Here is a 26417-nt window from a genome sequence, read left to right on the forward strand (position 1 = left end):
GGGGGGGGGGTGGGTAGAGAGTATGTGTGAGTGAGTAGTGAGTGAGTGAGTGTGAGTGTGTGGGTGAGCGAGAGAGTGTGTGTGTAGTATAGACCCAGTTAACAGGACGAAGGAGAAAAGGTATGGTAGGTGCTGGTAGGTGTATGTATGCCTCGATAGATACGCCAGAAGGGCAAAGCAGGAGGTTGTACTGCGTGCGCGTGTATGTAGTATGTGGTAGTCCCCAGATCCTGGACTCTCAGTGGTGAATGATTCGAAGATGGAAGAGATGCTTGGGTTTCAAGCGGATCCTATGGACAGGACAACGGGAGCGACGGGGGTGACGGGATGACCAAAGTGATGGGATCGGGATGTGTGTGGACTGCACGGGGGAAAAAGGGCGAGCCAGTAGAGAGGTCGGCAGATTTCTTACAGGCACAATGAACCGGGGGGGGGGGGGGGGGGGTGCGATGACGGAGATGGATGGATGTTTGTCGGAGGTTGTGAGTGAGTGAGTTGTGGTGCCGGTGGTGGGGCTATTCGAGTACTGCTACCAACTACTGCTAGGTTGTTTGCTGTTGGGCTGGTCAGAAGGGACTTGTATGAAACGGGGGTACAACGGGAAAGGCCGGTAGCAACAGTAGTAATAGAGTGAGGAGGAGGAGGAGGAGGAGGAGGAGGAAGAAGAAGAGAAGGGGTTTCAGCAAGGGGCGAGTGCCATTATTTGACATGAGTTCGAGTTCAGATTGAGTGTTTGCGTAAGGTAGGTACTCTACGCTGGGCACATCCGCGGGGGTGAGTGAGCATGTAGTCTTAAGGTCTGTATGCATATGAGCAATCGTCAGTAATATCCCGCGATCACTACATAGTACTACTTGTAACAAATACCTCCCTCAGTTACCTACGCCCTCTCTTGTCACAGCTCAGCACTCTCCTCCCACATGCGGCAAGCACACGCCAACTGGGCCAGTGGCCAGTGATCCAATCAACAACCGCACATGATACCATCGACACTCTACAATATGCAAAACACGCAGAAGAAACAAAAAACTGCATGTATCTAGGAAAAAGCACAAAAGCAATAGCATTGACATTGGCAAATTCTCTTCTGATAATAGGAATGTGCAAAGCCATCAATGTGTCACTCGCCGGCGCAATGATCTGCAGCGACCCCCAACAGCAACTACATCGCATTACATACATGATTACCTTAGACACGACCTCCATGCGACAGTGACTGCAAGACCGCAACCGAAACCGCAACCGCCATCGACTGCGCTGAGTACTCCACATCCCCACGACTGCATACATCTGAGACCGCGCGACATTGATCAATTGACCTTAGACTGCGCCCATACTGTGTTCTACCGCGCCCATACTGCGTTCTACCGCGCCCATGGCCTCCTCCTCCGCCTGCACCGCGCTCCTCACCGAGCACCTCCGCTGCACGCCCCTCACCATCATCGACGACATCATCAACACCACCAACGAGCTCCTCTACCACTCCGTCGCCGCCGTCGAGACCTACCTCCTCACCTCCGCGCCCTCCAGCCTCGGCTTCGCCCCCCCGCCCGGCACAATCCGCGACACAAACAGCGATGGCACCGAGCTCTACAGCGACGCCGAGACCGAGGAGCTCGAGAAGGGCGTCCACTCCCTCGAGACCCTCCTCGAGAGCGCCGTCGATAGGAGCTTCGACAGGTTCGAGATCTATGTGCTGCGCAACATCCTCACGGTCCCGGAGGACCTGGTGCCGTGGGTGAGGCTGGCGCATCACAAGGTATTCCCCCCCCCCCCCCCCCCCCGCGGGCGCACCGGAGGTGCAACAGGAGGACTGGCGCTGATACGGGAGAGCGAGAATAGAACCTAGAATTCAAGACCCTTCCAGCGTCCACCACCCCCGCCCCCGCACCCGAGCAGGACAGCGCCGCGCCAAAGCCCGCCCCCCCCGCGCAAGAAGCGCAGACGCGCCTGCGCACGCTCCGGCAGACGCTGCTCGCATCGCACGCGCTCAACCAGACGCTGCGCAAGGAGGTAGCGGCCAACGAGCAGACGCTCGCGCAGCTGCGGCAGCTCGTGTCTGCGTCGAGCGGCGAGAACCCGTTCGCGTTCCTCACGCCCACGAAGGACGCGGCGGCGTTTGCCGTCTCGCAGGTCGACCTGATACGGCAGCTGGCGGGCGCGCTGCGGCCGAAGTATGAGGCGTTCCGGGCGCAGGCGCAGGCGTCGAAGATGGAGGTGGAGGGTGAGGAGGGGGGCGTGGTGGGGGTGACGCTGACGCCGGAGGAGGAGAGGAAGCGCTATATTGAGCAGATGACGAGGAGGCATATCGAGGCTTCGCGGGGCCTGCGGCTGAATGCGAGGGGGGAGGTGGTGGGGGGTGAGTTTGATGGGGTGGTGGTGAGGAAGGGGTTGGCGGAGGTGGAGGCGTTGGAGGCGGTGTTGGGGAAGGAGTAGGGGGTTTAGGCTAGTTTTTTTTTCTTCTCCTTTTGTTTCTCTCTTTTCTCTTGTTGTAATGAGGGAAGTGTAGAGCTTCTTCTCTTTTCTTGCGGTGACTTGGGTAAGGCTCCAGATGTAGTAATTTCCGGGTCCTTATAAGCAGGCTTGGCTAGGATATCTTCTTTGCCTTGACTTGGTTTGGCTTAATTAGGTAGATAGATGTATTTCTATAACTGCTCGGCGGGGTATCAATCCAGCATGTGTCATTCCCTGCTACTAAAGAAGAATCCAGCGCCCCGAGTGACACCCTATGACCCAACTTCACAAGGGGGCAATTCACCGCCAGCACTAGAAACGATAACGCCCATCAGAATACAGGAATCCTCTACCAGTGAGAGTCAATTGGTAGTCACTCTCCATATCCATATCCAAGCTGCTGCCCCGCCATAGATTAAGACCACCGTACTCCACCACGCAAGTATCCTTTGAAAGTTCATCCGCCGGGCGTGTCTAGTTGTGGCTATACACGATAGATGTTAAGTTTATATTCCACGAAGATATGGCATATAGTAAGTGAGATAAGGAAGGGTAGTGTGAACATAGGGTAACCATATCGAGTGAGATCCCATGACGCATTTTACACAAACGTACCCCGTTCACTTACTTGCCCATTTCTGCACATACCATGGCTAGCCAAGAATTCTATCTCGAGATTCCGAATTAAACCGCCACGCCTATAGACAGCCTTAGGAGTGAGCAGCTGAAGTTTTCTATGAGTTGGGAGTTAGCTAACATTGTCTGCTAAGGGAGTAAAGTAAGTTTGGTTATTCGGCTCGAAGCAGGTAGCTGACTACATGTAACTATCGAATAGATCGTCTCTTTATCAGCGCCAGCGCCAGCACCAGCACCATCATTACATAGTACTAGCTAGCACCATCATATAATCAGCATCACCGATCAGTTTCACCACGCCCCCGTCGACTCCCCACAGCATGAGCTTCGCTGCTTACTTCCTCTCCGACTCGAGGCGGTAATTCAATAGAGTCTCTTGACATATCGATAATCACGGCACTTGTCAAAAGCGGCCAACTTCACAGGCCGAAACCATGAGCATCGACGATTCATTTATGCCGACTCCTCATGATCAGAGGACGAATGCATTCTATCAATGACGCGAATTCATTTGTGCTTCTAGTTCCCAAAACACTGGCGAGCAATCACCCATTATCCAATCCACTCTCTATAGAACGCAGCACATACGCATCTAAGATAGTACACGCATGGGCACATTGGGTTTGAAACACGCAGAGCTGTGTGCTAATATACAGACAGGACACTAAACAGCGCCTAAAACAATAAGAATCTATACCGTCTTCGACCTTGAGTCGAGTGCCGTCATACCCAGCGCCTTCTCTATCAGTACTACAACCGGAAGTCTCCCTCTCCTCGACGCACAATCATGAACGCTCTTCCCGTCCTTCTTCCTCGCCGACGCATCGGCCCCCTTCTCGAGTAGCATCCGCACTACCTCCTCATGCCCCTCTAACGCCGCAACATGTAGCGGTGACTGGCCGAGGCTATCACGTGCCTCGATATCTGCACCGTTCTCCAGGAGCACTCTGAATACACCCCGGTTTCCAGCATATGCCGCTGTGTGCAATGGTGTTTTCCCGTCTTTGTCTCGGGCGTTGATGTCCGCGCCCTTCTCCAGTAATACTCGAACTGTGTTCTCATTCGCGTAGCCTTCGGAAACTGCGATGTGGAGAGCCGTGTTCCCGCCGTTGACTGGCGCTAGAACGTCAGCCCCGTTCTCTATCAGAGCTCGTAACGTTGCAGGCTTTCCGGCAAGGGCTGCCCGGTGGAATGCGGTCCATCCATAGCGGGTGGAGGCCGTGACATCCGCTCCATGCTGTATCAGCAACCGGACTACATTTTCCCTTCCAGCATACGCGGCATAAAACAACGGTGACCAGGCAAGCATGCTTCGTGCGTTGATATCAGCCCCGCGCTCGAGTAGAAGCCTAACGATGCCCTCATGCCCCCTGGATGCCGCTAGATGTAGTGGCACCTCTCCTCTATGGTCTGGAGTGGAGATGTCAGCCCCCTTCTCTATTAGCAGACAAACAATCCTCTCGTGCCCCCTAGAAACTGCTGTATTGATTGCCAGATTTCCTGCGGATTTGAAATCGTCCCCATTCTCAATCATCAACTGGGTCACGGACTCGGAACCTTCAGAGATCGCTAGGTACAAGGCCGAGCCTTCAAAGTCCGTTTTTGAGAAATATGCTCCGCTCTGCAATAATAACAGAGCTATATTCGCATGTCCTCCTGCCGCGGCCATGTGTAATGGTGTTTTGCCGTTCATATCAGCGATAGATGGATCTGCCCCTTGATCGAGTAGAAGCTTGACTACTGATTCATGACCCCGGAATACTGCAAGAAATAGTGCTGTCCGTCCGTTGAAGTCTCTCGCCGAAATATCAGCGCCATTTTCCAGTAGTAATCGGGCAGCCGTAACGTGTCCAATTGCACAAGCTATGTGCAAAGGCCTTTTTCTTCCCGCAAAGTCAAACCTTTCGGTTTTGCTGTCCAATTTGAAGAAGGAGTTCCAATAACAGTAGATGGAGCCTGGCCTCCCAAGAAAATCCATAACCATGTCCGTTGTCAAGTCCTCGCAAACCTCGTGCAGGTGAACGGACAGATTTTCGACAGCATAACAAAAGAAAGGGTGCGAATTGATCTCCGGGGTAAGATATTTAGAATTGGAAAACATATCGAAAGAAAGAAATGTAGTGCATGCCATGGCTACCATAAAGTCTGCGTTGTCTGGAATGATTAGTTTCTTTAGGAGGTATTCATGAACAGTATAGTGCGCAAGTTTGATAGAATTGCTCTGATCGACCACAATCAGACCGGCGCAAACATCTAGCAAAGTTGTGCAGTCTGGCAAATCGAACTGATCAAGCTCATATAAGCCTGGCTCTATGGATACGGCCACCCTGATGTCCTCAACTGTAAGCGTCCGCCTGGCTTTTACCAGCCAGGAAAGGACTTTTATTGCCAAAACCTCGCAACTTTTGGCTTGTTTGCGAACGTGCTGCATAGCTCTGTCATAAGTAGGATCCAACGGCCTCTCTCCAGAAGAAGAGCTTCTGATCTTATCAAGTTCGGCCAATAATCCTCTTGTTGTGGTTTGCTGGCAAAGATAATTGATATGGAAACGGACAAGCAAGAACCTACAGCAGCTCATTAAAGTAGTCCTGGATCAGCAAGAACCTACAAGAGCTCAGCCAAGCAGTAGTGAACGAGCAAAAGCCTACAGCAGTTTAATAAAGGCAGTTGGGTACTCACATTCCTTTTGCGCACTCTGCGAGTTCAGTGACGATTCTGTCCCTGCATCTGCCTTGATTTACGAGTCGTCTTGCCCGTGGATTCTCGTCGATTTTCTCCAGAATATACATTTCGACGTCTTCATCTTGGGCCGAGATTTCAATTTTTGCTGTGTCACAAAAAGAGTCTTGGATATCCTCTGGATATTGACGGCTAGTAAGAAACAGATGAATCTGGTCTGAGTCTTTTGCCATACGATGAAAAAGAGGGAGCAGCTCCTTGCGTTGACGTTCTGGGTGACATTCATCGAGTGCGTCAAAAACAAAGAACACACGGTTGAATAGCCTAGATACTGCCAAAAGAGCGTCATACAACTCCATAATATTGGGTCTCTTATCTTGCCGCTCCAGTCTTCGATGGAGAGTCTCGATTTCTGTGGGTAGATATGAGATCTGAGTTGCAAGTTGCTTGAGTAGGCTAGCAATAATAAGGGTAGGTTTTTGTTGGTTTTGCTCCTGGTAGTCGAAGTAGATATATGCCAGCCCATAATTCTCTGTCGTTGATTCGCATTCGATATAATTGATCACAGCAGAGCTTATGAATGTTTTCCCTGCCCCCGCTGTTGACAAAGGTCAGGTCAGCGTGTCCGGTAACGAGAATACTGAGCAATCTTAAGGGAGAAAGGTCAACATACGGATACCGTAGCCCCAAAGCAGTGAAGAAGGTAACTCTGCTTCGTACCATTGTCGGAATTCGGGCGCTTTCAAAAACCACTGACCCGTGTTTTTCTGCCTCAGATTACTAACTTCAAGGTGCTTTGTATCAAAGCTATCCTCATATAACCAGTAAAGAATCTTCTTGCGCTTCTCAGCTAAAGGTCAATGGCTATTAGTCCCGAATTCTGTGTATCTGATATGGGAAAGCTATAGTTACCTAATCTAACAGATTCATCTCTTTCTCTCCATCGCCTCTGAGCTACAGACTCTTCTTGCACATATGTCTTAATCTCTCGAGATACCAATCTATTTATCGGTCAGCTAAGCTTCCTCTAACCACGGCCGGTAAACCTCACATTTGGTCCGTATTCAACGCAAAAATAAAGAAGATCTTGTGTCTCTCGATCCTCTCCACCCATTGCGCAGTCTCCTTCTCTCTCAATGGCCATTTTAGCCGGTCGATAATCCCCTTCATCTTCAGCTTCTCCAGCAGCTCTTCCAGCTCCCTCGCACAAGTCTCCAGCGGCTTTTCCAACATATGCAGGACCGAGCCGGGGGTTTCGCTATTCTCGTCTGTGTGTACTTTTAGTGTAACTATCACATTGCTGAGAGCCTGGAGCTCGTTGGTGAGGTCCCGGAGGTCTTGTGGAGCTCTCTTGACACCACTAATGTAGCTATAGCTGATCGATACTGTCAGTCCTGCGAGCTGGATGATACCGATGAGACTGGCTGCAATCCCGATAGCTTCTGCCATGATTCTTCGGAGATTTAAGACGTATAGGGAGCTTGCGTAGATCTAAGGGTAACTGTGTGCTTTTCAGCAGCTAATTGCGGGGTTATCAGTTTGTGAAACCCTGCAATTTGTCTAATCTACATTGGAGCGACGATATATGATTGCGGCACATCCCGAATTACTAGCATTTTGAACCTTTCAGCGAGTGGTATAATAATTATGGGAATGTCTACGAGGAGAGGATTAATCTGATATTTATCACGTTCAGGTGAAATGTCTCATTTGATAAGGACCCTTGCCAGAAGCTGCAGGCTCAGAATTCCAGGTTTTCATTTTGCAAGAAGCATAATATTAGTAGATCAAACATCTCTTGTCTCAAAAGCAATCTCAAATTCCATTCAAGTGCCAGATTTTATTAAAACCCGTTATCATAGCAAATCCTAAAGAAGAAAACATAATAGAGGAACACAACCTTAACCATACGCTATTGGCCACAATGTGTTCTTCTCTGACCATCGTCTAAGGCTTCTTCTGTTTCTGGCAGAGCTCTCTGATCGGCTCTCCGCTTATATCTGGATGTGTGACGATTCCAACATAGAAATACTTGTCGTGGTTCCTAAAGAACTGATCCCAATGGGCAATCGACTTGACGACTTTTTCCCAAGCATCGACTCGTCTTTTCTCCCTTCTTCTTGTGAGATATCTCGCCCTGCCTGCCATGGAGCCACCCGCCTCGAGCCTTTCAATTTCAGCCTTCTCAGCCAGGTCGGTCTCGAGCTCAGCACCCTTAATGTACATCTCCTCGAGTCCACGCATATCCCAAGTCAAATCCTCGCGGAAACAGCCAGACACGAAAGCACGTGCCGCGTCACGTCCAGAGAAAAAATGGTACCCGCCGCCAGGGCCATAGGTAGCCGGGTTCGCGGTGACATCGAAGACGCTTCCGTTGACAGCAACATAGATTGGGAGTTTGGGGTCTTTGCCATCATAACGCGCGAGCTCGGCATCAGTGAGATTTAGGGGAGTGCGCTGTACTGAGTTAGTACCTATAATGTTCAGACCGAAGGAATAAGAGAACTTACAAACATCATCTTGACATTGTTCCATCTCAAAGCAGCTGGCTTATAACCCCATGTCAAGCTCTCGCCGTCGGTCACGAACCAACTCATGACACCGCTAAGTACTATAATTCCGGAGATAACGCGAAGGACATCGAGGAATGAGATTCCGCTTTGGACCTCAGACTTAATCTTTCGCTTGGTAGAGCCTCCAACGCCAGGCATGCCAGCGGTGGTATCGGTAGGTAGCGGTTTACGGTTACGAATTGCAGGGTCTTCGGATACCATATTTGCAGATTGATTGTGGATGAGGTGTGTTTACCTGTTGAGACCCGACTTTGTGGAAGAGAGGTGAGTTCTATGAGGACAGATGTTCAGATGAGGCACACGGGTTTAACTGGATTCGATACAACGGGTCTCTCCGGGGTTAGAGCTTGAATTATGGGGAGATGTCTGTCTCCCTTACTAAAAATAATCTATCTCAAGCTTCAAGCTCAAAGTATTCAAGGAACGCGGTGTTCGGGCCAATCTAAATCACGAATGCGACCACGAAACGGATGGCCGGCCTCGGGATGCCGCCAATATATTAAAAAGTCAGGGGTGTGAACACCACAACCTCGTTGAAACCACAAAATTGGGAACTCATCAGACATCAGAAAAACCAGCATAATTAGGGGCAAGAAGACAATAAAAGCTATGATCACGGATATTCTTCAAAGTAAGGGAAAGTAAGGCGGCCCCCTAACACCCATCACCATTCACTATTTGACGTAGACCCAGACGCGAGCCTGAAGCTTTCTTAAATCACAAATCCCAGACAGTTGTAAACTGCAAACTTCGAGTCACAGGTTCCAAGTTCCCCATACCATTCCAGATACCCATGAACGAACTTGTACGCATAACTTGTTTGTGTTGATCTTGTCGAACCTGACACCGATCCAGAAATCCCATTGAAATAGTACGGAACAAGAAACGCAACCCGAAAAAAAAATTGAAATTTATTTTACTTTTATTGGACCCATCCTCGTTATTATCCTACTTATTCGGCCGCGGCGACAGCACGGGCTATTGTCATCGTTAGCAAATGTCCGCCCGGTTAACCATCTCCCGGATATTCTGCCTCCATATGCCATAATCCGCAAAAGCAAGGGACCGCAAGAGGAACTCACTGTAGATTGACAACTTGGAGTGACCGACAACCTTCTTGATCACGCCCTTCTCCTCCAAGTCGGCGAGAGCCTTCCTGGCCAATGATCCGTTGATCTTCAAACGGTCGACGAGAACGGCGACAGTGATCAGACGGTATGTCTGCACATCCTTATTGAGTCTGTCCTGGATGGTCTTGTCGGCAACGACGGCGTGCTGGGCCTTGTCCTTAACTATTTTTCGGTGGGCGATTCATTTAGTGTTCGTTCAAGATAGTATTTCCGGAAAGTGAGCTGTGAATGTACCCTTTCCCTTGGACCACTTCTTCTTCTGCTTCTTTCCTCCTTGGGCAGCTGCTGGGGCCTATATTGCGAGTCTCCATCAGCTATCTATCGCCACACATCGCCACAAAGCCCCCTCTCCGCCTCCTTCTCCTCCTCCTCCAGATACCCTCCGTCGACGCTGGAAGAGATAGCGACGTACCATGATTACTGACTATATCCGGTTCGTTCGTGAAAACTTGTGTCGTGAGGAACGAAGCGCGTAGTAGGTTGCGTTGTCGTTGGTCGTTGGTCGTATTTCCTCGCTTTCGCTAGGCTGAGAGAGTAAACTTGCGGCGTAGGTGGGGAGATGGTGGTGTGGTGTGACGGTTTGCGCCAAGACACACAGTCAGGGTTCAACCCCAAAATTCTTGTTATCAGATAGATAAGATTGAGTTTTATTAAAAGTTCATTTTGGGTAAGGTTTATTATCGCTGGATTACTACAAACTTATGAGGAATAGGACACATTATTACATGCACCAATGTAATAAAGAAACAATCATCTTAAATCAGAATCAAAGCAGCAACAAAAACCCCCACTAACCAGGAAAATAACAGGAAACCCGGAACGACAGAAGCATACTTCCCCCCACTAGCTTCTACCGCCAATTGACTTGGAGCGTTGGTCCTAGTAGAGTCCTTCAAAACACCCGAAATGTCTCCTTGTGCAATACCAGAAGCCGGAGGTCTTTGCGTTTTTGTTGCCCGTGGCCCCTGAGAAGTTGTAGGCCGCTGCGAAGTCTTTGACTTTGGGGGTGCACATTGCTTTGTAGTTCCCTGCCACTTAAGGGCTCTATTTATTTCCCATTTCTTAACACAGTTGAAGCATGTATCGACCATATTCTTATATCCTTCACGGCATATGCACGGGAAGGTATCGTTATCTACCCCGGCTATGCCTATAGGCGGAGGGAGATATCTAGGGTCGGGCGGGGGAGCGCCAGCTTTGTGAGCTCCATCGATTCCGTCGCAGTAAGTAATTAGGGAAGGGATAGGAGCACAGTATCTAGGACAAGGGATAACATTATATTCATCCACACACGCCTCAATCATCGCCAGTAACATTGAGCGGTGGGTAATATCTTTATCTGGATGTTCAAACAAACATTGGATGCACCCCGGAGCGTCTTGCAGGAATCCGCCACTATTACACAGGCATTGTGGATCAAAGGCTGCATTAGAGGCCCTGTTAAGAACAATATCTTCTCCCAAACCACAAGTAACTAATGATGGCAGCAAGATATTAGCCTCGTATGTACTGGCACAGAACGCTTTATTGTAAGAAATACTTACATGCCCTCTTATAGGCACCATCACAATCACTGCTACATTCCATAGGCGGTGAAGTCAGATTAAAGACATTTCTTTGAACAAGTACATTTGGTACAAAATCAACAGTGGGGCTGTTGCTTTTATCCTGCTGGAAGGTTACAGCTGTAGCCAGGGCCGTGACGGAGAGAGAGTAAATAAAGCCGTTGAAATACATGGTGGTAGTTCTGGTATCCTCTTGCTATTTGTGTTGTAATGTTTATGAAGTATCGGTACTAAGCTTTGAGATTTATGTACATGCATGCAAACACCAAAGAGAAACCTGTCCCGAGCCATTACATCATCTAGACACCTATCCACGAGCACCACCCCCAGTCATTTAATTATTAAGTCCCATCATGTCATCAAATATAAATTCCTACTCGTAGCCGTGAGATATTAAGGAATTTGGTATGTGATAGTGATACATGCAAGTTTGATCTCAGTATAAAAACCTTAAACAGTGTGGTAATATATGAGTTGAGCCGGCTGATAGGACATGCTGCACAATATGGAGTCTCGGGGTTTCTCATGTGCATATAATAGAGAAGGGGAGGGGGTTGGATATGGAAATACCAATAATGGTAGTAGCCGTACCGGTAGCGGTCAGTACGATGATTCATCATGATATTGACGCTGAGGATGATGATATCAATAATGATAGCTTAGTAACATTACCTGAGTACGCCTTGTGCTCATCTCTTATACCGTACCTACATAAGCTTAAGGGTCCCGGGTACTGGATGTACTGCTACACGTCCTCATACATGTATCCTATGTACAAGGGGGTATCAAATAGACGTGTAGCTCTAGCTCAAAAGAATAATTTGATAAACGGGCATTACATAATGAAGCATCTCCGTGCCGGGTACGAATACTGATAGTAGGCCGGATCCAGCTGTGGCTGTGACCCCCATAGATATTCAACCCCCAAGACCAGGCTGCTGTAATCAATTCTGCCGTGGTAATACCGCTTTCTTAAATTGGGTATAATCAGTACCAATGAAGGGCCCATGCATGGTTAGGAGTAGTGCCGGCTCCTACCAAACGAGTATTGGTAATAATGCTGTAGTACTCCAATATTGAATTGATTAAGTACATGTATGTATACAGCACTATGCAGTATTCACATCTCTACATGTAGTTGCCCATCCTTGTATTCCCGTACCCTAGTAGACCGACAGAAGATATGAATAGTGTAAAACGAACGAATTTATTGACTCCTAAATCAGAGATTCTATGCTATCCTTTCATATTTCCCCAGAATCCTCTTAAGCGTCGTCCAATCTTGCAGAGCAGCCGTCACAGCATCCCTTCCACCTCACCTCAGATTCCGCACTGCTGTGTATTAAGATACCATCCTGCCTTAAGACCTTCGACATCTTCACCTCCTCCTCCCATGCTCTCCAATTGGCGCGTGAACTATCGCGATCGAAGTATTTGAACCACAGTTGCGACTCAAAATCCATCCATCCAGCGTACTTTTCCGTATCGTGAGTGTGCCATTTCCAGGGACGAGTGCAATCTCCAATCCAGATCCATCTGTGTCCCTCGGGAATCAACGGTCCCATACCGGCCTTTCCACTTATAAAATCTCGCCCCCAGGTATTTGCTACCATTACTGCAACTGCAGTAGTCTGGACATCGTAAAGGTGGCCAAGATGAATGCCGAAAGTTGATCCGAAGATTGGCCATGGAAAACTCCTTTCAGCGATTTCTTTATTGCATCTGCGACTAAACAGGCGCAATGCTTTCAAGTTCTGGAAAGCTGACAAAAACTGACTAATTTCTTCCCAGGGACCCCAGACATTAACGGCGAGTTCACGCAACTTCCCTCCACGCTCTTTCCACCCCTCAATTGAATTAATATCTTCACTTGTGCCGCCTGATCGGGGTGCGCAAATGACTTCTTCCACTACTAAAACCTCAAGTGTAAGTAAGTGACGCTTAGATATAGTGTCAAAAACCTTATGGATGCCCCCAATATCGATTCTATCAGATATTGATGATGAGTCCGTTCTATCAGGATCAAGAACATATAGTTCTTTCAGCCCACGACAATGATCGAGGAATTCGTTTAAATAACCGATCCCACATTCAACCACGAAAACCTTTAAGTGTTGCGGTTGACGCAACCTGAATTTTTCTGCTAATATATCGATAGCTTCAAAGGTATATGTTGTACAGAGCCCTTGTAAGTCTAAGGCGGTGATGTTCTCCCAGTAGGGGTAAGGGCTCGTTTTATCATAGTTAAATTGCCATTTTGTTGGACCAAACTCGAGAATGACGTTTATGTCCACAAGACCCAACCTGCGGACCCTCCTTCTGAACTCTTCCGAACGTGGAAAACATGTATCCCACATATCACTGACACTGGACAGAAGTTCAGGTGCACCAAATGGGACTTGCTCATTTTCTAAAAAGTCCCACCATCCAGTATGGGCTCTCATTTCTATCCGTTTCAATCTCCTTCCAGGCTTATTAGAGAGGAGACAATCTTTGACGACGCGTTCTATTTCGTCTAACCTGTCTCCAATCATAATTCCTAATACGACAAGTTCCTCCAGATTCTTGAAACCAACCAGACCATGTAGATGGGGCTTGTATTCACTGCTGGATTCAACGGCTTGGCTAGGACCGTAGTTGCCAGGGTCAAAAGGGTCCCAATCCTCAAAGTTAATTGTCAAACTAGTTAAGTTTGGCATGTTTTTCAGGGCATCTAGTAATGATGCCTTCATACCCTGCGCGAGATTAAGGCTTAGATGACATGAAACCTTTTTTTGACGTATAGTGATATCGGATCCACAATAAAGAGTGTTATAGCGTTGAGGATTGTAGCTATATGTATTTAAAAATTGAAATAGCAGGGCGTGGTAAATTATTAGCTTTGTTCTAAATTTTCGGCCAGTTGGACCAAACAAAAGAGATAGGGTGGAGATTTTGTATACCTAAATTTCTCGAGCATTGGCATGCTTTTTAACAGATCAACGAGAGTTTCACTTAACGAGTGGTAGGTCAAACACCCCTCCGGCCTCCACACAAGGTCTTTAACTCCCTCGGGGCCAAATTCCCCAGCCTCATACACATTGAATCCCTTTTTAAATCGAGGGAGAGGGTCGGAGGTGAAGACTACTCTCTGAGCTTCCCATTTCTCAACCCTTAGCTTCCTCACGTAACGGAGAAGATGCGGCTTTTGATACATGGCCATCGTTGAAGATGGCTCACAACGATCATGATGAGCGCCGGGAGGTTCGATTCTGCGTCTTTTCGCAGACGGTGGTTCAAATTCAATTTTATTTGGGATGTCGACGGGGGACGGAGAGATTGGTAATAGGTGGTCGATGGGGATGAGCTTTTCGTTGGTTGTAGCCTCATGTGCGAAGTGCGGCGAACGAATAGAAATTGCTTTGTAGAGATGGGGGAGCGCCAGATTATAAAGGGTTCGGGAGGTCAGAGCCAGTGAGTATAGATCGCTAGGTGACTCTACGTAGTCGAGGATGTCATCCCAGGTATCTATCGAAAACTCTCCGAAAGATTTTGATTCGAGTGTATGCAAATCATCTGCGTCTTCATGATTTGGTGGAATTAAGGCCGGCTCCTTGGGGATGCTGCCAGAGGTATGCTGTTTTGAAGCCATTCCTGAAGTCACGTTTGAAATGTGTAGAGAAGTGGGGTGGGTGAGGACGAGCTGCAAATGTGTGGACCTTAACCGATAAACACGAGACAGTTTAGGGTTATGTGGGGGAATAAAACAGTCGCTCTAGGGCAAAACCTACAAATTATTTATGTAGCCGTGTACATACCGGTAGGATGTATACATGTAGTGCGTTAGTGGATACATACATGTATCGATCCCCGAGTGACGATACGTGTGGTAGTAGGCTCATGTTACGCGTACGATGATGAACCATTATGGCCGTAGGTCCAGCTTACATGTAACGGATAACCGGAGGTACCCCTCTCTTTACGGTGGGCTTAGAATCCCTATGCCATCCCCGCGAGTGAGTGTGCTATCAAACCCTGACTTGAAAGCTACAGGTGAGTTTGTATAAATCACCTACTTATATCTGTCGTATATTTGAAGATGAATTCGAATCCTAAATATGTCCAAGTTGAGGTGATTAGCCATAGTTAGTGTGATTCACGAGGCTACTCGAGGCAAGTAGAGGAATGTGTCTCAAGGTTTCTCTGCCTCGTATAGTCCATGCCTTTGAGTGCTGAATATATGCCACTAACACTATGATTACCTAAACCTCGAGGAGTTCGAGGCGAGCAAGAGGGTTTGCCTCAAATATGCTAACCTCATCGACCTTAATGCCTTAAGCTTCCTCGAGGCGAATCAATGCTTCGCGGACCACAGTAGCCATGGTACAATCCAGTGGTGTATCTATATGTATTTAGCACAAGACTGTGGTTAACCGTTAGATTTAGATATTTGTACTTATATGCACGCATGTAGCTGCAAATCAGTCTTGTAAGGTTTCTGTGGCTCAGACTTGCTCTATGAGTGCTATAGCTGAAGCCTTTCAACTGATAGCTAAACACGGACCGCTGGACTGACCTTGGTTTAGATGCTAAAGAGCGTTGTTAATAATCAAGAGAGTAATGTAAGAAAGTGAAGAATTATAACGGCTTGGGTTTGCAACACCCCGCTTTCGGGAGTGTCCGTTGAGTTAGATTTGCCCTCCGGTGCTAGGGCTCTGCTGTATTGTTAGCAATCTCCCGCGCATTGATGTTTCTTGAATGTTTCATACGCGTGTATAAGAGTAGTGCATACTAAGTAGCTAAACACTTCACATCTGCATAATAAACATAAGAACATTGTTTGAGCTCTAGCTAGCTGTGTATGTGTATATCGTAAGTCGTTAAGTACCCGGAAACCCGAGGTTTTGGAAACCTTGGTTGATCACGGGAGATCACTCATGCACGACGGTTGCTCCACAGGGTTAGGTCTGAGGGGCGCCGGGCTAGACATGGCATCTGGGTCATCTCTCACATGCAAGCGGACAAGCGTTACTTGGCGCCAAGAAAGGCTTGAACGTTGCGTGAACACTTGGGCTGGGCGTAGATGAAGCGCGGCTTAATGCTACCGATCATCACCAGACCGGACAGACATGGACACAAGCCCGGGGGATCACAGACACGGAGAGCTAGGTACATACCTCTTACGGTGAAGTTGAGAAAGCGAATACAATAATATTCAAACCATCCTTCAAATCTATTTACCTACCACACATATACATACAACACCGGAGAAAGGGATCTCAACAAAGGGAGAAGGAAGGAACTGTGAGAAGGTGTCTCCAAGGTGCCTGGTAAGCTAGCCTCGAAGTTATTCTCACCCATATTCTGCCCCCCACCCCCCTCAATATACTAACACTCTGTCCTCACCCCTACAAGATCTACCAATCCAAATGGCCATCCCATACACGCGACGAACGCCCTCCCTCCCGTCAACTGAGTCCACCCTGGCCCCTTCGCAAGTACAACATCAACCCTCCTCCTCCACGCTCGCAAACTCCCACACATCTCCCCTAAGAGCATCCCCTGGATCATCGTCACGGAGTAGAACCATATCGAGCGCTTTCTCACTCGGAAGGAAACCTACAAAATCTCGGAAAGCAGGCGGATTCCTTCTCGATACTTCTACCGCGAATGATGGGGGTGAACGGGAGACACATAAAGATGCGAGGGAGTTTCAGGGAGGCTATGGACATCGGAGATTAGGAACTGGAATATCCAGTCCGGAGCCGTCAATGAGAGGCTATAGGGAATCGATGGCACAGGCGAACGAAGAGATAGTGACGGAAGATAGCGATACAGCGAGAATAGTCTCACTTGCTTTAGCGAGTGGGGCTACTCGGAAGGTTGAGTCCAGCAGAATAGCGGCACAACACAGGAATACTTCTAACAATATGTGGGCTCCTGAAATTGGTAACGGTGTAGGTGATGGGAGGGATCGGTGGCTCAGCGCGTCTTCGACAATGTTTGAACAGCCAATACATCAAGGAAATATCCATGGGAAAGACCGTGCAGTTTCTCCGAATCGTGGGTTCTTAATGACCAGCAGTATAGATACACGGCGCTCCGTCTCAATCGGCGGCCACAGTTCTGGAAATGGTTCCCGAAGATTGTCACCTTTAAATCCTTCATCCTCACCCCCACCTGCACCAGGGCCAATGAATCCGCGACAAAGTTATCCTAGCCCGCTATCGCCTTTACCATCAGGTTTCCCATATCAGCAGTTGCAAAAACAACGAGGTTTGCAGGAACAGCAGGAGCTTCGCGAACTACAAAGACAATATAAATTCACCGAAGCTACAATCCAGCGGACTTTAAAGGCGAAGCGACAACTAGAACTCTCAGATCTCTACAAGAGACTACTAGAAATCTATCCGTCCACTGATAGTCCACAAACAGGCTCGGCAAGGTACGGTAGCGTGGGCTTGAGCACCGGAAGAGTCTATAACCCTCTCATGTCAATAAGAAATAAAAGAATTAGGAACCGAGAACGGATTCAACTAGATCTTTCTTCATGGGAAGATCCGGGTGCGGTTGGTCAGTGGGTTGAGGATGTAGCGGTGGCCGTTCACGACTCGATGGAGGCTGGACACGTGAGACCACCGAGACTACCGCCTCCGCCGCAGCCAAGTATGAGTGTTACAAAAACGAAAAGGTCACGGTTAGATTGGGTTATAACTCCGCAAGAATTGCTCGCAGAGTTCTATTGGATCGAAGAAGCGGATCGATTGCGGCGGGAGGAGATGCAAAGGAGTGATGAAAGAGCAGAGAAAATACGTAAAGAACAAGTTAAAGGCAGTGAGAGCCATACGAGTCTCAAGAGCTTACTCGAGAAGGAGCATAAGAAGCATAGAGGCTCATTCGAGCTCACTCTTAAGAAGCGGAGTTTGCGGAACTTAGAGGATGAGGGTGTAGACGGTCCTACTAAAAAAGACAGTAAGAGAAAGCCGAAACAATCTGGAGAGTTCCATCGTTCATTACTACAACTTGGATCCCATCGCGATGGGAGTGAGGACCTTGCGTATTCAAACCCGCCCAGTTCATCTGATGAAAGTGGACATAGTAGTGAGAGTGAGGTCGATTATACTTCGGAATATTCAGACTTGGAGGTCGACACATCTGGGCCTGAGATTGACGCTAAGGCAAAACGAAAACACCATCGTCGCCGTCGAAAGCTAGGAGACATCATAACCGGTGGGAAACATAGCAAGAAAAAGGCGAAAAAGAAACGGGGCGATACATATATCTTAGATGCCGATGAACGGCGGAGACGGCAAGAGCAGGAAGAGCTGGAATGGATGGCAGAAATGGGAGGAAGGATGCAGGATCCTATTGTAAGGACTTATTCTGCAGATGAGGAGTATGACTCTACTACTGGGAGGAATGGAGATCCAAGGAAACAAGATCATTCAAGGATGGCGGCAACAATGACGGGAATGAGCCTACCGACTACACTTGGGGGTAGCAAGAGTTCATTAGAGAGATATGGGAACATCACAGCACTGTCTGTAGCAGGGAGGAAAAGTGTCGACTTTGCTGAGGTTGTTGTACCAAGCATTGCAATTTCTTTAAGCCCACCAAGAATCAAGGTCAGGGATGAAGGGTATGACACTGATGGAAGGGGGAGGGCCAAGAAGAAAGAAGATGAGGGCGGGAAAGAAGAGAAAAGAAAGACAAGCCCGGCCAAAAAGCTCTTGGAGAGGGGCCAGGAGGCACTCGTGAAAGCACGAGAGGGCAGTCTAGATCGGCGCAGGGAAAGTTTGGATATAGACGGTCCAGTGCACAAAGGAACCCTCAAAGACAAAGAGAAGGAAAGCAGAAAAAATCGTCTAAAGGGCCGTGTTGAAAAGATCCGAAATGAGGTGGGCACAAAAGTTGACCACTTTATCTTCAAACGAGACCCGGGCGGATCGGCACAACCTAGCCCTACAGGCTCCATATTTGCAGAAAGTGTTGGCTCCAGGAGTGACGACGATAGATTTCGCCTGTCCAGGGAAAATACAATTTCAGCATCGGAACCGGAAGACGAAGGAAGGAGGTCTGGGAGACCATGGGGGAGATCCTCGCTTGAAGTTCCAGATACGAGGAAGCCCACAAGGACGACGACCAAATATAAAAGTTCATTTTCTCTGAGTGCGATGCCCAGTATAGCATCGCCTGGTATTCCTTCTTCTCCCATTCTCGCGAAATGGGCAAGCAAGTCTAGACTTATGCAGGATGACTTTGCAACATCAGACGTGGATACCGATGACGACCGAACTTCAAGACCTTCCAGATTATCACCACCGGCTCAAGAGTTCTCAAGAGATGCATCCCCAGTAGGATCAGTCATCTTCCAAGCAAGCGATAGAAGACGCATGCCCCCAATCGATCGTTTCAGATCAATAGCACTTGAAGCCATCAAGACACTACCCAAACCACCAGTTCTCGCAACGGATGACATCCCCGGCCGCAACGGCACTCCAGAAAGCGTGGAAGAACCAGTGTTCGCGACACGCAAGGAGCTTATGATGGCAAAGGCTCACCTGACCCGTTCGGGCATCTTTGCACGTGGCATCACCACGAAACGGGCACGGGATGTGGGCACGGCCACTATCGTTGCTACTGCAAAGGAACATATGCTTTCCTCTGTTGCTGTATCACGGGATATTAGCGCCGCAGAACAAGTATTTGTGTGCAAAGCGAGATCCTTCGCAGATAGCACAGTTTCGGATCTGCGAAAATTAATTGATCGTATCAGGGACGATATTGAAACCAAATTAGTGCCGAGTTTGACGAATGTCGCTGAATCAGCTGACGAGTTGAACGAGGAAATGACAACAACATGTACATTGGCTGTTAAGGGGATCAATGATCAGGTTGCTGCGATGGCTAGGAGGAAACGGCGGCAGTTGAGATGGATAAGAAGGGGGGGCTACGTACTATTAGAGTGGGTAGTTCTGGGAGTGATGTGGTGGGTATGGCTAGTTGTAGTCGTGTTGAATATCTTCAGAGGTGTTTTTAGAGGAACTATTGGGGCTATTAGATGGATCCTTTGGATTTGAACTTGGCCGGGTAATGGATCTGGATGTTGGGAATTCCTTTTGTCGTTTTTCATTTGTATTTGGTTTATTTGCTTTGTGGGGGGCGTTCGGAAAGGGTGTTATTATACCTGTTTTTGTTTTTGTTTATCACTTTCTTTTGTTTTGGGTATTAGCTAGCCAGCTGTTCCCAATGTTTAATACAAAGGGTGGGAATTGTAGTGTAGATGGGCGAGTTGTAGATAGATGCGTTACCAGTAATAGCTATGCCAGGTGCTTAGCTGAGAATTACACAAGAGGTATAACTAGATGTGTACTTTGGGGCCACAAAATTCAGTAACGGATCATCAATACAGTCGTTCGCCGATATAACGAATGCCAAAAAATCCACAAATTTGCTATAACGAACGGGTTTTGGTGATCCGAATCTAAATTTCACATAGAAACTTGCCTGCTATACCGAATAATCTGCTGTATCGAACGGAAAACTTTGGAATATGCACGTTCGTTATATCGGCGGACGACTGTACATTGGCCCTCTTAAACAAGACTAGGGCCGAACATCAAAGTTGCGTAAAAGTTTATAAATTCTTGGCAAAATTTCCTCTTTCCCCTAGGTATTATTAGTCGATAGACTGTGCACCTAGCATGCTATTTGGCTGCTCGAGGCCTTCGTTCGTTTGGTTGCTACTGGTTTTAGTAGGCACGATAAATCAAAGTCATTTGGACCTTTTTGTGATCAGGCAACACGAAAAAAGTCTTATGTAGTTGTAGCAGTCCCTACCACTGGGCCCTTAGAGATTCGTAGAAAGAGGTAAAAACACATTTATAAAAACCTGTGGCTGGAATAGCGGGGCTGGAACACTGTCTCAGCCACTCTCATCACGCATCACCACCCCTCTTCTTCTTGTGTTGGCAACCCCAAAACCAACCTGAACAGAAGGAGTGAAGTGTGTGTGTGTCTAACTTTGTCCTGCAGACGAGTGACAAGTCCCTTCCTCCCCCCCCCCCCCCCCCCATTTCAGTAATCTCGCCAATCACTCTCCGCCTCCCCCCGTCCTCCACCCCACACACCACACACCTTCCTCGTGGAGTCCCTCCTCTTCATACCCCTCCCCCGAAATGCCCCTCCACGGCCTCCACCACCGCTCAAATTCTAACACCAACTCTCCTGAGGCTCCCGCTTCCTCTTCCCTAATACAAGCCGCCCAAGCCCTTGCTGGGATCGGCGCCCCCAAGTCCGCCGGCAATTTCCAACAGCCCCAGCAGCAGCAACATAGCCAACAACAACAGCAGCAGCAATCCTCTCGTGGAGGAGACACCTCACTCCGTGTACAGACTTCTTCAAGCAATCTCAACGTTAATACCTCCTCGAGCGGTGGTATTACACCTATCCACTCGGGTAGCACAGTCTCCGCCGGTGGTTTCTCTGCCCCGTCATCAGCTGGTGGTGTCGGCTTCGGTAACAGTGCTCCTCTTCCGCAGAGCAGCATAGACAAGCTTCCTGCGCCATTGCAAATCCAGCAGCAGCCGACAAAGAAGAACTTGTCATTTAATTTTCCATCCCCCACGAAGTTGCCGAACCAGGGAGATCTTTACTCTCCTATAGGCGAATACTCAGGTCATAGGCCGTCAGATCCTATACAGGCCCAACAACTCTCATCGGGCGGACAGCAACCTCAGTATCAGGCATATCACGCTGCTCAGCCGTCTTCAGCTACAGGTGGCAGACCGCAAATCCAAAGCATCACTACAGCACCGGGAGCAATCCCGCAGATAGCCACAAGCAGCGGGGGCGGCATCCCAGCACAACAGGGACAGCCGTCTATGCATAGGACCAATACAACGGGCGGACTATCGCATTCATCATCAAACAAATACTCCCCGAATATCAACACAAACTTACCACGAGAAGCGGATTCCAGTCCTTCTGCACCTGGATCGAGAAAGTATACACATCCGGGAGCATTGACACCTACATACACAAATTCATCCCAGCACAGTCATTCAGGTTCCACAAGTACCGGAATGGGATTGCCCGGAATGACTACAGGTAGCAGTGCCAGTACCAGGGAGAGAGAAGATGTGGTCGGCGGTATTGGGGCGGTTGGCAATGGACGATGGATGAGCCCGTACGCACTGTATGCGTTGGATTGGTGTAAATGGCCTGTTAGTAATGGAGGGTATGGAAGGGTTGCCATGTGCAGTTATGCAGAAGATAGCCATAATTACGTGAGCTCTCCCCTTCACACTTTTCTTCTTGTTGTTGCGCGGTATATGCGGGATAACCCGAGACAATGATATGGTGTTGGTCTTGCACACAAAACCAAATTCGACGAAGTGCACATTTAGTGTGGATTTGGTTGTGTAAAACTGCATCATGATTAGTATTGTCTCCGGTGATTAGTTGTTAAATAGTTTGCTGTATATTGTGGACCCTGGAGTTTGAAAATTATACAGCGGGTGAGCTAACGGTTATAGATCCAAATCCTTGATACCAGGCCCACTCCTGTAACTGTCAGCCACGGCGATACACCTCCTCCTGCCCCTTCTCTAGAATTCTCTAAACTCGCTGAAGCGTCCCATACATACCCAATCACCCGAATCCTTTGGGAACCTGCCAGCACCACTAAACCTCTCACTGACTTGATTGCTACCTCCGGTGACCATCTCCGTCTTTGGTCCATGCCAAATGCCCCATCAGGCACATCTTCCTCCTCGGCCACGCCTGCAGGTAACTCCATTACTCGTACCAACTCGCTCCGCGACCCACCCACACAGAAACTTACGCCTCTCGCGTTATTGTCGAACAGTAAAAGCACTGACTTTACTGCCCCTCTGACAAGTTTGGATTGGAATCCGATCAGTCCTAGCTTGATAATCACCAGTTCTATTGATACCACTTGCACTATCTGGGATATCCCGACACTAACGGCGAAGACTCAACTCATTGCCCACGATAAAGAGGTTTACGATGTACGGTTTATGAGTGGGTCCTTAGACGTGTTTGCCAGTTGCGGGGCCGACGGGAGTGTCCGCATGTTCGACCTTCGAAGTCTAGAACATAGTACTATCATCTATGAGCCCGGTGTCGGTAAAGGTGCCAGCGGCGATTCCTCAAAAGAAGATGGTGGATCGCCTGTTGGCGGCGGCGGATCTCCACCGCCATTGCTAAGACTAGCGGGTTTGTGCCCCCTGGCCTTTCAGGCTCCAAGTCATCTGTGATGTAGCTAACAAATTCCTCTATAGCTTCACCACATGACACTCACCTAATTGCAACATTTTCGCAAGACTCCAACATAGTCCGCATTCTCGACGTCCGCCAACCAGGTCAAGCCCTGATAGAGCTAAAGGGCCATCATAACAGCGTCAACTGTGTTGAATGGAATCCCACACGTCGCGGTATCATTGCTGCTGGAGCAGATGATTCTCAAGTTCTTATTTGGGACTTGATCAATAATCCAACTGGGCCAGCTAATACTACTCCCGGTGGTACTAGTGGTGCTGGTGGATTGGGACAGCCGAATCAAGAGAGGATACCAGTCGCGAGTTGGAGGTGCGATTACGAGGTCAACAACATCTCTTGGAGCCCAAGCGGAGCGAGTGGTGGTGGGGAATGGTTGGGTGTGCTCGGTGGGAGGGGGATTTGGGGAGTTAAGGTATAATCGGGTGCTGAACAGGACAATGATGACCAATGTTTTTATGGGCTGGTAGTACTGCTTTTTATATTGTTGGCTGGTAGGAAGTTAGCAGTTTTTTTTTTTTTTTTTTTCCCTTTCTTTATTTACTTTATTTATCGTAACATCGACATCACCACGTCCTTTTCCCACCTAGTTGGTTAAAAATTACGATAATGAGGAATGGCTCGGCTATTCTGTATTTGGTGTTTTGCTTGCCTTCTGGATTTTCCATTTGCGAGGTTATTTACGTGCATTTCATTCATTCCATCATATCTCTAGCGCGTTCGTGGTGGATTTTGGAGGATGGGGTTTAGGTTATTGTGGATGGAAGCGCTGGCGCACCTATAATTAACGAGAGTAAGGGTACGAGTATACAATAGATCCTAGATAAAATTCAAGCCGAAAATAATGTACCCTCGAGTATGTCCAGTATTGTACCGGGTGATGATATACACAAATGAAATCAATCAATAGGGGTGGTGATCACAGTTTATCACTCGACATAGACAGCTTCTTATCCAGTTGTGGTTTGTGTCATGGTAAATCACTCGGTATCGATAGATTTTGGTCAACGACCTGTTAACCGGAATTTCGATTTAGTCTATGTCTGATACTGAGTCAAACTATTGGTGCGTCCATCATTCTATTCAAAAGAATAAGGACCTCTTTTATAACCAAATCAGCACGGGAATCAGACCCGGACCGGGCGCAAATCATCGCGCTACCTAGCTGGTCGGTGCTCTGTAATACATCTTATACATATATGTATATAATATCTGCGTTAATACTATAGGGACAACTGATTTGATCCGCGATACTAGATCTTTCTAGATCTGTCCAGCCTTCTTAATAAGTTCCGGATTTTCTTAATATACCTGCAGCTCTTACCCAACAAAGAAGAACCCACACCTAAGCTATGGAAAAAGGTTGATCCTTATGATATGAGAACTACCGCGTTCTTTCCGCCGATTTGTACGGTCACTTGCACTATTTCCCCTCAAACACAACCCGGTTGCACTGAGAACCATATGATTCTGAGACCTTTTTTCGGGCAGACTTCATGTACGACCTAAGTGGCCACAACCCCTATCACGATCTTTTTTTATTTTTTATTTTTTCGAATCACCCCATGTTTTTTTTTTTGTTTGTTTGTTTCCGCGGTTCGTCTTACTGGACATTTTTGTTGGGGCACGCACGTGCTGATCTCACAGAAAAGGCTCCTCACAATTACGGGAATTCCGTGTTTTTTTTATGATTTGACGATCTATCTATGTCGACTTTCCGGAGATATATTGTTTTGCTTTTCTCTCTGTGTCTCGGAGGTGCGGGATCAACCAGAACTGATATATACACACGCAATTATTTAGTCTAGATTTCTTTATCTGTCAGTGAGGTTTTCGAGATAATTACGGGAAGGATTTGTTTGTATCACTTATCGAAAAATTCCAATAAGGAAAAAAAAAAAAGGAAAAAAAGAAATGGTGCTCTAGAGATGCAGGCGCATGCATGCATCATAATCATAATACCCATTTCCTGGATAGTCCTTCAATTGCGCAAGCGGCATGCGCATCAGTCCCGTATGGGCGAATACTTTTGGAATACCACCATATCAACTATGTCATCAACTGCATTATAGTTATTTTAATTAGCATATAAAATAAATGTAGATCGGCCCTTGCAGCTCCACCTCGGTACCCCTCATGTTTCAGTGCGCAAGACCCTCAACAGCTGGCCCGTGTGAGAAAATCTGTTAAAGATTGGATTAGGAAGACAATGTTGACTATCTCAAAGAATCTAAAATGCATTAGTTGTTATATACTATGTACGTATGGCTCGAGAAGCTATGGTGGGTAGGTGTGTAAACTTCGGCGTTTGTAGCCAATCAATCTATAGAAATTGGGAGATCTACTCCCATAATGGTACTAGCGCCTAGCCTAACGGTGGAATTTTCTCTAATTCCCATACAAAAAAGGTTCCTCTGAAGTTGACACACCCACCCCCTATGCCTTCTCGCGCCATAAGTCTCAAGAAATGCGTTGGACATGCAGATCAGATAGATATGTCATGATGAGTGATGACTCGTGATTAATCCAACTACGCTAGCCCAGAACCAATCAACGCGTCTTTAGTTCCCCCCAATCGAAAAACTGAAACAATTAAAAACCACACTATGGAGGCACAGATACATACATGTATTTAAGAATATCGTGGCTCTTTCGACCAAACAATTGTAACACATAAAAAGAACACAACGACTGATCATGATATCTCACTCACTAATGCACCATAGAGACAGCTTGGCCTTCTTGTGATAGGTCAACCTTCTTTCTCTTTGGAAAATAGACTCAATGGAGTTCATCCTACCCCTTGGGCCGGTGAGACACGCAGAATCCAGGACTTCCTATTCAAGCAAAGCCAAGTCACGTTTCCTCGAATAATAGAGCGTGGCTTAGTGATGAAGCATCAGGCTCAGTGACTTTGCCACTGAAAATCACTACTGAGATAGGAAGTCCTGGATTCTGTGTGTCTCACCGGCCCAAGGGATAGGTATATTAGTGCTTTAAAATCTCTCAGGTCATCTTCATACATAACGTGCTTCGCGTTTTCGGACTGCCTGCAGGATCATAGGAGGCACGCTCAAGGTGTAACGGAATTTCCAAAAATA

At 47.8% G+C, this 26417-nt stretch overlaps 8 protein-coding genes across 8 annotated transcripts; 3 read left to right on the forward strand and 5 right to left on the reverse strand.

The window, feature by feature from the left end:
- Nucleotides 1-1375: 1375 nt before the first annotated feature.
- On the forward strand, nucleotides 1376-2436 carry H6S33_011997 (uncharacterized protein; the record flags this gene model as incomplete). The annotated part of the gene is made up of 2 exons (XM_044843360.1): nucleotides 1376-1759; nucleotides 1843-2436. The coding sequence occupies 2 exons, from the start codon at nucleotides 1376-1378 to the stop codon at nucleotides 2434-2436; spliced, it is 978 nt and encodes a 325-aa protein (XP_044695665.1).
- A 1345-nt stretch (nucleotides 2437-3781) lies between these two features.
- H6S33_011998 (uncharacterized protein) lies at nucleotides 3782-7218 on the reverse strand (the record flags this gene model as incomplete). Its single annotated transcript, XM_044843361.1, has 5 exons — nucleotides 3782-5654; nucleotides 5770-6367; nucleotides 6443-6619; nucleotides 6682-6770; nucleotides 6821-7218. 5 exons carry the CDS (start codon nucleotides 7216-7218, stop codon nucleotides 3782-3784), a joined length of 3135 nt encoding a protein of 1044 aa, XP_044695666.1.
- Nucleotides 7219-7716: 498 nt separating this feature from the next.
- Nucleotides 7717-8543, reverse strand: H6S33_011999 (uncharacterized protein; the record flags this gene model as incomplete). Its single annotated transcript, XM_044843362.1, has 2 exons — nucleotides 7717-8226; nucleotides 8280-8543. The coding sequence occupies 2 exons, from the start codon at nucleotides 8541-8543 to the stop codon at nucleotides 7717-7719; spliced, it is 774 nt and encodes a 257-aa protein (XP_044695667.1).
- Nucleotides 8544-9294: 751 nt separating this feature from the next.
- H6S33_012000 (uncharacterized protein) lies at nucleotides 9295-9887 on the reverse strand (the record flags this gene model as incomplete). Its single annotated transcript, XM_044843364.1, has 4 exons — nucleotides 9295-9320; nucleotides 9425-9634; nucleotides 9707-9764; nucleotides 9885-9887. The coding sequence occupies 4 exons, from the start codon at nucleotides 9885-9887 to the stop codon at nucleotides 9295-9297; spliced, it is 297 nt and encodes a 98-aa protein (XP_044695668.1).
- A 340-nt stretch (nucleotides 9888-10227) lies between these two features.
- On the reverse strand, nucleotides 10228-11209 carry H6S33_012001 (uncharacterized protein; the record flags this gene model as incomplete). The annotated part of the gene is made up of 2 exons (XM_044843365.1): nucleotides 10228-10946; nucleotides 11017-11209. 2 exons carry the CDS (start codon nucleotides 11207-11209, stop codon nucleotides 10228-10230), a joined length of 912 nt encoding a protein of 303 aa, XP_044695669.1.
- Nucleotides 11210-12302: 1093 nt separating this feature from the next.
- H6S33_012002 (uncharacterized protein) lies at nucleotides 12303-14668 on the reverse strand (the record flags this gene model as incomplete). Its single annotated transcript, XM_044843366.1, has 2 exons — nucleotides 12303-13772; nucleotides 14072-14668. 2 exons carry the CDS (start codon nucleotides 14666-14668, stop codon nucleotides 12303-12305), a joined length of 2067 nt encoding a protein of 688 aa, XP_044695670.1.
- A 1777-nt stretch (nucleotides 14669-16445) lies between these two features.
- On the forward strand, nucleotides 16446-20096 carry H6S33_012003 (uncharacterized protein; the record flags this gene model as incomplete). The annotated part of the gene is made up of 1 exon (XM_044843367.1): nucleotides 16446-20096. One exon carries the CDS (start codon nucleotides 16446-16448, stop codon nucleotides 20094-20096), a length of 3651 nt encoding a protein of 1216 aa, XP_044695671.1.
- Nucleotides 20097-21194: 1098 nt separating this feature from the next.
- Nucleotides 21195-23737, forward strand: H6S33_012004 (uncharacterized protein; the record flags this gene model as incomplete). Its single annotated transcript, XM_044843368.1, has 3 exons — nucleotides 21195-22241; nucleotides 22554-23256; nucleotides 23322-23737. 3 exons carry the CDS (start codon nucleotides 21195-21197, stop codon nucleotides 23735-23737), a joined length of 2166 nt encoding a protein of 721 aa, XP_044695672.1.
- Nucleotides 23738-26417: the final 2680 nt, after the last annotated feature.

This window comes from Morchella sextelata (genome assembly GCF_020137385.1).
Source record: "Morchella sextelata strain SCLS chromosome Unknown scls_7, whole genome shotgun sequence".
Classification (NCBI taxonomy): domain Eukaryota; kingdom Fungi; phylum Ascomycota; class Pezizomycetes; order Pezizales; family Morchellaceae; genus Morchella; species Morchella sextelata.